This window comes from Phaenicophaeus curvirostris, chromosome 14, assembly GCF_032191515.1.
Source record: "Phaenicophaeus curvirostris isolate KB17595 chromosome 14, BPBGC_Pcur_1.0, whole genome shotgun sequence".
NCBI lineage: Eukaryota > Metazoa > Chordata > Aves > Cuculiformes > Cuculidae > Phaenicophaeus > Phaenicophaeus curvirostris.
This window is the reverse complement of record NC_091405.1, coordinates 8,335,103-8,347,632: the sequence shown is the minus strand read 5'-3', so window position 1 is coordinate 8,347,632 and position 12,530 is coordinate 8,335,103. Positions and strand designations below refer to the sequence as shown.

General features: G+C 42.6%; 1 protein-coding gene across 2 annotated transcripts in view; it reads right to left on the bottom strand.

The window, feature by feature from the left end:
- Positions 1–12,180, bottom strand: part of ZCCHC14 (zinc finger CCHC-type containing 14) — a 53,282-nt gene extending 41,102 nt beyond the window's left edge. The window contains exon 1 of one of the 2 annotated variants that reach the window (XM_069868670.1): positions 11,408–12,180. In XM_069868670.1, coding sequence (XP_069724771.1) covers positions 11,408–11,971 — 564 coding nt within the window. In that variant the 5' untranslated portion in view covers positions 11,972–12,180. The remainder of the gene's footprint in view (positions 1–11,407) is intronic. The other variant, XM_069868669.1, reaches the window with a different exon arrangement.
- Between the last annotated feature and the right edge of the window lie 350 nt (positions 12,181–12,530).

The following is a 12,530-nucleotide window of genomic DNA, read 5'->3' as shown; positions in this document are numbered from 1 at the left end:
CAAACACTTAACAGGACTTGAAACTGAGTGAGAACAGAGCCACATGGTTTCAGAAAGATCCAAGCAGTTTGTTACAATACATTGCCTCCTATCTCGTATTCCCTCCTCTCTGCTATCCTTACAATAAGCATTGCGTGCAGTTTAAAATTTGCATTTTGTTTATACATAACCTTCAATTCTTTCCATAAAGATTTAATTTTTATATACTCGGTAAAGATTAATTTAGCCCATATGCCTTGACTGACTGAGCTCCTATACTATCTGATTCAGTCACACATCAAAGCAAAGCAGTTTCAAATTGGCCTAGAAAACCCACAAAGCTCTGATTAGTTCCAAATGGAGCGCTTTGTTAGTGAGCTGAATGGTGTTACAACCAGTGAAAATCTGACTGCTTAAAGCTTTCAGCCCAAATTTTTAATAATTTTTTCCACTGACTTAAACATACCAATACTGCACAGCTTTGGATTTGCTTAGAAATAAAATAATGAAAAATGTTTCGCAAATCAAAGGTTTTTTTTCCAAAACAGTAACAGTCTTTTTCTTTTTTTTTTTTTATTTGAGGCCAAGCAAAAAACAGAGGAACAATAACCCATCAGCTATGAACTGCAGAAGAAACTGTCCTGCGAAGACTGAGAGAACCACTGGCAAAAGCTTAACAGTAGATGCTCACAAAGGACTTGTCCAAATTCAACTGCAAAAACTCAACATCAGGTAAACTCTGAAAGAAATGTTCACCACATCTGAACACTACTGCAGTCCTGGTACTCGGCACAAACAACTGCTAGTAAGTACTTCCTAGATTCTGAATAAAGAATAAGGCATTCCAGTGAGATACAGATTGAGACGTTGTAAGCAAATTGCTTTGGACCTTTCACAATCTGTAACATCTCTCAAGAAATTTCAGATGCCATTAAAGAATAAGCATCTGCTGTTCAAGAACTGTTAAAAGCTTGTTTTCTAAAGCAGTAACAGGTGGACAGCATCACAGAAACCATAAACGTTCAGGCTATGTATCATAACAAGCCACAGAAGTAACATTTTATAAATACAGAATAATTCAGGAATCATTCAAGGGCACAGCACCAGACACGTCAACAGAAGACTCTGGATTTTACAACTGAAATTATTTGAGAAATCAGCAGAAACTAATGTTGTGAAGACTAATCGAATACAACAGCAATCCCAGAGAGTTAAAGCAATAGAAATATTCTTCACTATGCCTAATCTTAGCTGAAGATGTCTCTGCTCACTGCAGATAGGTGGGACTGGACGACCCTTAAAGGTCACTTCCAATGCAAACCATTCTATGATTCGATGATTTTGTAGAGGGCCAGGGAGAAGAAAAGCCCTTTGTTGCACCTATCCAGAGTTTCATCAGATTATTCATAAACTGTTATTTAATAAGAGTGGCCTGCAGGCTTATTCAATGACTCCAGAAGATGCATCACTCAAATGGGTGCAGAAGAGATTCTTAAACTATTTTTCTTCAACTCTGACGTTGCGCCTACTCCCTCCATAGCAAAGCATCTGGCTCACAGATGAACTTCTGATTTTTTGGATTAAAACACAGATTCTCTCTTGAATTTTGAGTTGAAGTTGTAGCCATAACTGAAAATAACAAAGACGATTCATCACTACCTGATGACTAACTGAGGCTCAGACTGAATTCTCCTATGCCTCATTCTCCATAGTAAGACAGTATCAAAACTGGTATTAGCTACTGAAGAGCACGTCCTTCCCAACAAGCATTGGACAGAAGGATCACAGAATGACACCCTGAAGCCCTTCACCCCCAGAAGTTAACAAGGCAGAGAAACAATTGCTTTGATTCTGGGATGAAGGACAAATATGTAAAGGTATCTTGCTAGAAATTCAGTCATGATCTCACTTTTCCTCTTTTCACCTGCTGTCAAACCATAACATCTTTTCAGCAGTGCAGTGATTTTCTTCTCGGCATCCGAGATGTACTACCAGGTGAAACTCTTCTTAGCACTCCATCAAAAAGCACACACGGGGCGGGGGAAGTCACAACAAAATCACAGGAAACAGTTACTTCAACAGGTGATGTCTCCCTTTCAGCCACTGCTACCTGAAGTGGTTCTGCCACTGTCCAAGGCAGTGGAAGACAATATGGAAAATGGTCAATCTGTGAAGCCAGACTCAGTATCCGTTAGCTTTGCCCCCTGGGGACAATGCCTAACAATTAACATAGCAAAGTCTTTCATAAAAATAACAAGACTGACAGAAGTCAAACTTAATGTGGTAAGAATTTTACCAGAACAGCAATTATATGTTCCTTTTAAAAATAACTAAATAGAACACAGAGAATACGTGGTTTAATAGTGAAGTATTTGCTGACTTGGTTTGAAGTGGTGCCAATATTAACAAATAAACGTAGCTTGCTATCTAGAGAGTAACATGACTTATAATTTAAGGAAACAATGATATAGGATCCAAGGGAATAAAATATGATTTCTATACCTAGTTAGGCATGAAATTTAGGTAATGCATTACACAGGAAAAGAGATAACAGGTCTGCAGCTAAAAGCCATACAAACCCATCGCCCATTGATCATGCAGGAAAACTTCTTCACAGGACATTCAGTTTTCAAAAGCACCCAATAATATACTGGGAAAGCCCACACAGAAGTGCTTCTACCTATAGTTGCTTTGGAAATCTCCATTAAAAAAGGTTTTTTGTAATCATAAGCTGACCTCCACACTTAGACTCATGCAACTGACATGGAAGAGTGCATTCGGGAACTGGAGTAGTGAAGTCTCAAGGGGGGAAACATTGGTCATCTCCATTCGCCCCTGCCAGTTTCATATTAGTAAGTATTAACAGCAGCTTATTTTGAGGTTAACACCAAGGTCTTTAACACAGCGTAATCCTGTTTGCAAAAATGGTCCAGCAGAAGCTTGATGGCAAGGATACAGCCCCTACATGCTTAGGCAGGGGCTGTATTTCCCAACACATGTATGTAACTCAGGTGCCCAAACAACTGGGGGGGAAAGCATCGCTAACACTCAGATTTCAGTCTACAGACACATGAGATTGTACAATAGGACAGGCATGAGCCAGAAACAAGAGCAACCAGTGCAAGGGCCTGAAATTCTAAATCTACTGCGACTATAAAACTAGGAGGAGCAAGACTGAGCAAATATCTTCCTCTCAGGAGCAACAAGCCATTAGTCTGCCCCACTGCTTGTGAAACTATAGCCTCAGGCACCAGTTCTGCATTTACTTATACATGCAAATACCTGACTGTGCTCCCACTACAGGAACAAGATTAAAGGCATCCTTTGGAAGATTTGCACCCTTCCACAAAGACGTTTAAGGAACACTTACAAACACAACCAAATTTTCACGTACCTCTTAAAGTCCTCAGCATTGCCCAACACTTAAGATGCGTTTAATTGCTTTATTGGACTGGGACACGAATGCAACTGGAAGTGTTTGGTTTCTGCTAGAAATCCATGCAGCCAGGGTCTACCAAGAAAAGCTGAAGATGCCAGGTGCAAGTCAGGTGTGTCCATGTTTCAAAGCTACAAAAGGTCCCACACCTACTCTGATAGGAAGTTGGTTAAAAGGTATCCATCCTTAAACTCAAAGGGTGAGAGGCAATTCACAGTGAAATGGGATAATAGATCAGATACTTTGGTCCTCTGAGACTATTACTGGAATGAAATGAGCCGTGCAGTACTTCAGTGCTATGGGACAATCACACTGGCTACAGGGCTCCATTATAAATTCAGTAGAGCGGATGGACCAAAAAAGTCTGTGTTATATTTTCCAGACTAAGTCATTTCCACTAAAAATCCTTTGCTTAAAGAATTGTGACTACACTGTTAATACTAGGAACATAAATCTACTATAGAGTAACTGGACTTGCACTGTGCTGCATGTCTGCCATTCAAGACAGAGTTAAAAGCAGTACTTGCAAACACTCAGCAGCTCTGGTTTGTGCAAAGATGTGCACTCATTCTAAGGCGAAGACATGAAGCTGTGCAAAGAAGCTTCAGAATTCTTTCGTATTATCTAATGCAATGTTTTCTGCCACCACTTCACAGTCTCCAACATACAAGTCAAACGTACAAGCTTGCCAAAAGGGCAGCATACATGGGATTTCCCGCTGAAGAGATACGCTGAGTTGAAGTTTGAACCCTAAAGAAAAAACCTCTATAAAATGCAACAGAAAAACACCCAAGTATTAATACAACAAGCTACAACACAACAGCTTGTTTCATCTACCTGATCTTCCACAGCCACTATAGCTCACTGAGCAGGCTGCAAGTGCCGCCACTTCGCTCACACTTTGCTAATTCAAGGTACTTTCATTCTAGACTTAGGGTACATCACACATAGTGCAAGAGGCAGATGACAAGATAGATATCTAATTTTTCCTTCAAAACAAAAAAGAAATAAAAATCCAAATTTTACAAATCAATAATTAAAAACACGTCAAAATCAAAGCAGGTAACTGCTTATAACCAGACCTTGAACGAGATGCGACTGTTCCATTTCCTGGTCCCTGTTCCTTCACCTGAACACTACCAACAGCTAAAAGCATGGCCACCAGAAGAGAAGATTGAATTATCTTGAGAAGTGTAAGGTACAGTATAGCATGGTCTTCCCTGCTACACAAGCCTTTAAAACCTTAATACTATGGTGCTTTTAGAGTTACCATATTTATGTTGCCAACACATGTGTGGGAAATTGCCCCCAGGGGACCAGTGCATATATTTAGGAGGTAAAAGGACTGGCAAAGAGGCAATTCTAAAACCTGCTGTGGTATAATCCAAGCAACGGTACTATAAGCCTTTCTCTGGTGAGACACTTCATTGCCACTCCGGTCCCTTCTGCAACAATTCACAAATTAACAAGGCTGGCAGCACTAATCTGACAAGTCACAAATTCACTGAATTTAACTTCCCCCTCCTTCCCCTCCTCAACAGCCACTTAAGTAAATGCTTGGGTGTAATAAAACTATTTATGGCGGAAAAAGCAAGACACTGGAAAAGAGTTCATAATACACATGAAAAATGTTCACTTTCAGTATTTATCATCATGACTTGGCAGGACTTTAATTAAAATTAAGATCTTACTTTTAAGTAATTGATCTTATTATTTCTGGATCACTTCAGCTATTTAGAACAGGCCTAAAACCCTATATTGGCCAGAACACCTGTTAAAGGGTTTATACCTTCCAACACTTGTTACTGAATAATCCTAACAATGGAACCAAAGGAAAAATTCTATTTTAGCGTGAGGCAAAAGCAAGGAATTTAGATGTTTGCTCATTACAAAAGCCATGCAAAGCAATGCAGATCTGGACCATATCAACATCTCTTTGCAAGATTTAATACCCATTTCAAATCTAAACAGGGAGCAACTTCAATTCAACTTGCTCCAATTCTTTCATCAAAGAATAAAGTAAAATTCTAGTTTAAGCATGACAATGGTTCTCATTTCAAGAGACTAATTTGATTGAGCATTTCTGTAATAAGAATCTGTAGATTCACAGATACCCTTATCTATATTCTCAGGAATAAGATATCTGTATTTACTATATTTGCCTTTTTTGTTGTCCTTTTTAGAAGCACTCAAGAGCAAGCAGTAAAATAGACACTGTGGCATATGAATATAGAAATGACTACAGATGTCCCTTTACCAGAGCACACCTAAGGGAAACGTATCACAGTACTGCAGCACTAAGTCCACAGAAGAACCAGAGTTCTACCCTGCTAGGAAGAGGCAGCACTGTATCCAATATCCAGCTAAAAGATGACAAGACCTCAGTTTCAGCAATTCAAACATTTTAACACCCCCTGCTAAACCAAATGGTTAAATACTTCCAAACAAAGATGCTGTTCAGTACCTTTGAAGTCAGACACTGGAATGCTTGTTAGGTGTGGTTAACTACTGCTGGCTCTGCTTCTCCAAGCAGGATCTGCATACAGCTTGTACCCTGACTCAATTACAATGGTTTCAAGTCTGGTACAGTTCAAGACGTCCAACACCTTACAATACGCATTTTTACTCCAGAAGAGATGAAGCCTACTTAAGTGTCAGTTACTTACAACTAGAAGTTTCAAGGTAATCAATAGGAAAAAGAAAAAAAAGTACATTAAAAAAAGTGAAGTAGAATGCACTCTTAAAACAAAAACTTCATTCAGCCTGCATGGGAAAATGGCTCACAGAGAAAACAACATCAATATTAGCTCAACACAATTTTTTGGCAGCTCTGTCCCTGATGTTTAGATGTACAGTCCATTTCCCAAACAAACTAATTTATGATCCTGAATTCAAGTTAATCACGTAACATAAGATTAGGCAAAGTAAAATTGGTGGCAATTAACCCTGGAACTACATAAGATCATTGCCTTTCAAGGATCCCTAAGCTCATTGCTGAAAAAAACTGCAGGTTTGAGACCAAACCATTCTATCAGATTCACAAAAACTTTCAAACAAGAGTATTGGCAAGAAACAAACCAGAATGGGAAGCCTCACATTTCTTAACTGTGTAATCCATGTGGCCTCGGGTACCCAAAATACTAAAAGAAGGTGCAAAGATTGGCACGTCACCAACTGGAAGCTACCAGACCTGCCCTTACAGCTCCAGGGGTTTAGTTTCATCTGGTTTTGAAAATGAGGTCATTCCCAACGCAGCAAGTACTGATATCAGTGAGTAAACACCCCTAATCACAGCTAGCAACTACTATTAACATGGTAATATGCTAAAGCTACAAAATACATTCAGCGGGTTAGGAAGCTAAAAATTAGGGTTTTTCATTATTTATTCTATCCTTACAAAGCCAGCAAAAAAAAAAAGCCATAAAAGCAGTTGACATAGATCACTTAACAGCTAGATCGCTTACTCTGTGAGGACTTAATGACTGTTCAAAACCAACAAGTAACAGATTTTTTCCAACTCATCATTCCACAGATGAAATAATCAGAGTATCTCTGAAGATGGCATCTATAATTTCAATCACCTGTAGCAAACAGTGCAGAAAGATAAAGGTATTTGAAATGAACCCCTTGGAACATCAGCTCTACACAGCTCCATATACATAGTCTTAGTTATTTCTAAGTTTTAGATAAGCCTATGGAATTAGCATGGGTGAAAAATAGCACCTTATGCTATAAACTTGAAATAGCCATTGGCGCAGTATTTGGAAGCTGACTAGGCCAAACCCTTTTCCATTCACAAGACATCAACCTGAAACAGCCACAAAACTACAGTGGCAGTGACTCTGATTTCCTTTCAGCTGCAAACAAACTGCAGTCAGACTGACTATTTATGACCCTGGTTCTGCAGCTAAAGCCACAACCAGATCTTGGCACTAACTGCACTGAAGAGTTCTTGTCAGGCAGCTAGCAGAGCAGGCGCTGAGCAGCCCTAGCATTATCTTATTTTCCTGTTTTTACAGAATGATCTCGATGACTAGGTGAAACAATTCCAAGAAATACAAGGTGGCAGAGATTCGTGAATACCTTCTCCAGTCCTGGAAGTTATGTCCCCAGTGTTACTAACACATAGACCTCTTAACAGAAAAAGTTATCCTGCACAGAGATTCCTATTAGACGAGCGCCACTATACAAGTCAGTCTCGGCATGTCATTGTCTACAAGACAGAAATCTACGGGGTTCTGTAAAGACAGTATCACTACAGCCCAAAGCAACCAAGAATGAATAAATACAGTAAGTTTTCAGCTATAGCTAAAACCAGATGCTCGTTGTCACAAGCTGCACATAAGTCCCAACGGGTGGTTTGTAGTGTTGGGAAATGGTTTTGAGACATTTCTCCCTTTTCTGTGGGTCACAAATTCAGCAGTGGCAATTTGCCTATCTGAGCACCTAGATCCATACAGCCACAGCAAGAAACATTTGGCTACCGGTTTTCATGTGCCCCGATGCCTCCAGCTCCGTCTCCCCTACAAAGAGAGCAGCAGTTTGCAGCTCTAAGCACTGTACCTCAGCACAGAAATAAGCCTTCAGATGCCAGGCTCTAAATGCTGGCCAGAAAACTATTCTACCTCCTTCGTGGCAAAGGTTCAAAAGACAGCTGAATAGGCATCTTAAGGTACAAAACCAGCCTGAAAACTCAGCTGCATCATTTCCAGTTAAAAACAAGTCCATGGTGGTCAATCCCAGCAATAAAAGTTTTTAAAGACCTGATTCTTTAGATATATGCCCAAGCTTCATCTGAAGACAATATGCACTGTTCCAGTTTTTGAAAGCTGCCCAATCACCTCAGCTTTTATGCCTACAAGCAAAAAGGACTCTAGTCCTGCAAGCATTGGCACCATTCAAAATCAGAAGAAAATACAAGCCAAGACAAGAGGCAGAAGTGATCATCTTTACAGAGACTAAAGCAATACCCTGCTGTAGAGAGGGCAGTGCTATCCCTGCTTAAGGCAAGGGAACTTAACATTCATTCTGTACTATCAAGTAGAAACCATGAATCTAATAATTACTGACCTACTTAAAGTCAGACATGGCCACCTTTTCCTGTGAAGTTAAGATTCATATAACCCAAGAATAATCTCAAAAAGTACAAGTTAGAAAATATATCAGCAGCTGTTTTGAGCCTCTTGTAGTCAGCAATTGCAGCAGAAAGTAAGAGACAAGAGCAAAAAGCAGTGGTTGGCATCACTAACCAACTTCAAATGTGTTCACCTACCCAAAGCTGCTTCAAGATCAGGAAGCATTTATAAGTAATTCTGTATTAAGTGTTCGGTCTTTTCACTATTATACACAATTCATCTTTGAGATACTTCTCTTTCATAGATATGAAAGAGAGAGGAGATGAGAAGAGGATTGCAAGCACCAATTCCCTGGAAAAAGTTGTAGCTAACATCATGTTGGATCATATGTTAATAGGGCTGACTAAGCAGAAGCAGCATATTTTTCCATTTCTTTTTGCAAAGAGAACAATGAACACTGTTCAGCTTTTCTATTGCATCTCCCTGCATAAAAAAAGATTTAAATAATCAGAAGACGTATCGGACTTCTAGTTACACAGAAAAACAGGTGGTCACAAAAGTGTTAGTCCCTAGTCCCACACTCGGCACAAGGGAAAGGCTGAAGGACAACATCACAAAGAGCTCCCTATTTGCATGCCATTACACATCCACTCCATTCCAGCTTCCGAAAGCTTCTCAGGACCTCAAACGTTGACCACTTCTCCAACTCATTTTCTAAGGATGAGCTTAAAGACATTTGCACTTGAGAACTGAGGAGCAGCATTTACACAATTCAGTGCTGACTTCAAGTACCAACTTAGCAAAGGCTCAAGCTGTAGCAAAGCAACATGAGCCATGAGAAAGCGCTGGCTCTGGGCAAGAAATTCTCCTCCAATTCTGAGGAGGATGAAGAGCACGGGACTCTTGGCAGGCAGCAGCCCAGTACAGCTCACTTTCCCTTGACATCTGCATTGTTTTTTTCTAGGTGATGTTACAACACAAGTATTGTCACAACATAACTTGGTAACATCACAAAGATCCAAGTCCACAGCGTTGGAATTTATTTGTGCATATTTAAACAGGGCTGAATGGAGAAAGAATTGTTTTTTCCACTTGCTTCATCCAACTCCTGTTTTAAGCCAACAGCTTACTTTAAAAGTAGCAAAATTACCCAGCTATCAACATTGCAAAAAAGCAACAATCTTAAAAAAAGGAAATCTATTCAAACAACGTCCACATTCAAGTGACTGTGAAAGCAGTCACCTTTTTTTGTTCCCTCTCAACTACTCTGTATTCAGCAACCAGTATTCTTGAACACCAATTTCTTTAAAAAGATGTATTTTCAAAGAGACAGCCCTTCAATGAATTCAGAAGATAAAAACAAATCAAATGACTGTCCTGTATGCCTTACTGCTGGCACAAATAAATGGTAGGATGGATTCTCCATCCATCTTAGATTGACATAAAGAGTGCCGGAGTTTTCCGGCTACATAAATTGTGCACTAGCTGTGAAGCTCTGAAAGCACTCTTAAAAATGTTCCTGCCTGCGTAATTTTGGTTTTTTGGGTTTTGGGTTTTTTTGTGGTTTGTTTTTTTTCCTCACTTTATTTTGAGAAAACTTGTATACGGTGTACAGCCTTTCCTTCCAAACCTAGAGTGCACACATTACAGTAACGGAAGTTGCAAGTAGGTGAGCATCTGAAAGAAAGCTTTTTCTGGTTTTGATTATACCATTCTACATTCTATGTTAAATATTCTCTCTATGTTTTATTCATATAGAGGTTTAAACTGAACAAAAAGGTATTCCCATACCTTCTTCTTTCCCCTTAAAAGGTCAGGAACAAGCACTGTTTGAAGGCTTAGAAGGAAAGACTGAGAGAAATGTAAAGTTCAATGATACTCATCTAAATCATACAATTAAAGCAGTGGTATTAAAAGAAACACAAAACTGGAAGGAAATTTGTATTTGGGGGAAGACAGAGCATAGATTTCTGTCTCTGTCTGAAATTCAATGCTTCATGGAATCTGTACTGAGCCCTCAGGAACAGCTTTATTTAGGATATTACTCCAACACAGGGATTTTTGTAGCTTTTAGTTATACACCATCTTTCCCAGTGGAAGGGTAAGAAGTTATTCACTGACTGAGTCCTTACATCCTCAAATGCTACAGCCTGTTAACTCATGCACCCGCTTAGCTGTTACTTAGTTTAAACTTCCAAGCAGGTTAAATGCAGTCAAGAGGACAGTTTGACTCCCTAATTTGTAGCAGGCTAAGAGCACTTAAACCGTCAGTAACAGATCTAATTACTAACAGCACCTCTTAAAATGTTACTGTCTAGCTTAATTGCTGGCAATTGAATAAACGAACATCAAGTTAATGACGGTGAACCACTGACACCCAAATCAATACCCAAGAGATTCAGGGTGACGGGCAACCACAACATTTCTTTAAGTTTAGTATCATAAACTGAAAACACATTCGTCTAAACAAAACCCAGAATCACCAAGATGCCTTTGCCACTGGACAGCTACTCTCAAAGCTGATCCTCCCTTTCAGCTTCTTCCAAGGAAACTTTTAAACAGATGCTTGTTCCTGAACCTAGAGATATTACATGTGTTTCCCTTACTGAATCACTGGTCTTCCATACAACTGGCGGGGCTGTTCTCTCAGCAGATGCGCTCAGTTAAGGTTCATATTGCTGCCTGTTGATCATCTTGTGAACCCCTTCTCATTTAAAGGTCACCAACCCCTAAAAACTCCACGCACCACTTCACCTTCAGATAGCCAACCCCATCATCAACCAAGCAAGCCATTTCTCCCAGTCTCTTAGGCTGCTATTTATCACTAGAACACCCGTCCTGAAAGAAAGGCTTAAAACCACCGCTGAAGACACACCCCAGCAGTAACCATCGCGTTGTGCACACGCGGGATACCCACCTTATGGCAGCCAGGATAGGTTGCCATGGTGTTGAGGGTAGAGGTGCTGGGATTCTTGCTGGTGCTGGCCATGATGTTCTGGATCTGGGTGAGCTCTTGTCTCAGCACCTGCTTCTGGTGGAAGCTGAAAGCGGGGTGGTTGGATGCCATGGTGAAGAGCAACAGGAACTCATCCCCCGTGCGGCCCTCGTTGAGCTGCAGCCCGTAGTTATTGATGACGGAATCGATGTGGGTGAGGGTGCGGAACAGGACCCCCGCCGCCTCCCGGTGCGCAGACCCGAGCAGGGCGAGCGAGACCAAAAGTTTGCTGCGCACCACCTCGTCCGTCAGGTTGGTGAGGCTGCCCAGGTCGGCGGGGTTGTTGGCCTTGATCTCGGAGTCGCGCAGGGAGTGGTAATCCTTGCGGGCCAGGTCCTCCAGGCAGGCTCCGAGGAAGCGCAGCTCCAGCGGGATGCACAGGTCCAGCAGCCCGCACAGGAACTCCACTCGCTGCGGGGAAGGCAGCTCCGAGAACCACCGGTACACGCCGTCCCGCTGCAGCCGCGGGCACCGCTTCTCCACCATGGCGGCCCCGGGCCGGGCGGCCAGGCCCCCGCCACCCCTGAGCGCCGAGGCGCGGCCTGGAGACGCGGGGTCCCCGCCCGGCACGGCCCGCGCAGGCCTCCGCGCTCCTTCGCTTCCCTCACGAGGCGGCTCCTTCTTCTCTCATGCCGCCGCCATGCTCCGCGCCAGCCCGTCCCGCCGCCGCCGCCACCGGAGCCGCCGCCACAACCGCGGGAAATAATCCCTCGGCGAGGAGGCGGAGGAGGACGGGCGCTCGCGCGCGCGCGCTCGCGCTCCCCAACGGCCCACGGCGGAGGGATCCCGGCGGTGAGAAGTCGCGGAGACGAGCGAGAGATGGGGGGGGGGAGGGGGGAGCCGGAGAGGAAGGAGCGACCGAGCGCCTTCGCTCCCGGCCTGACCCCGCGCCCGGCCACGCCCACCGCGCCGCTGATTGGCCCGGCCGGCCGCTCGCTGCTGGCGATTGGCTGTCGGCGGGCTCCGCCCCGCCCCTTTCCGCGCTCGCGGGGGCGGGGCCTCGGCGACCTGTCAATCACAGCGCCCCGTTAGTCCCGCCCCCGGC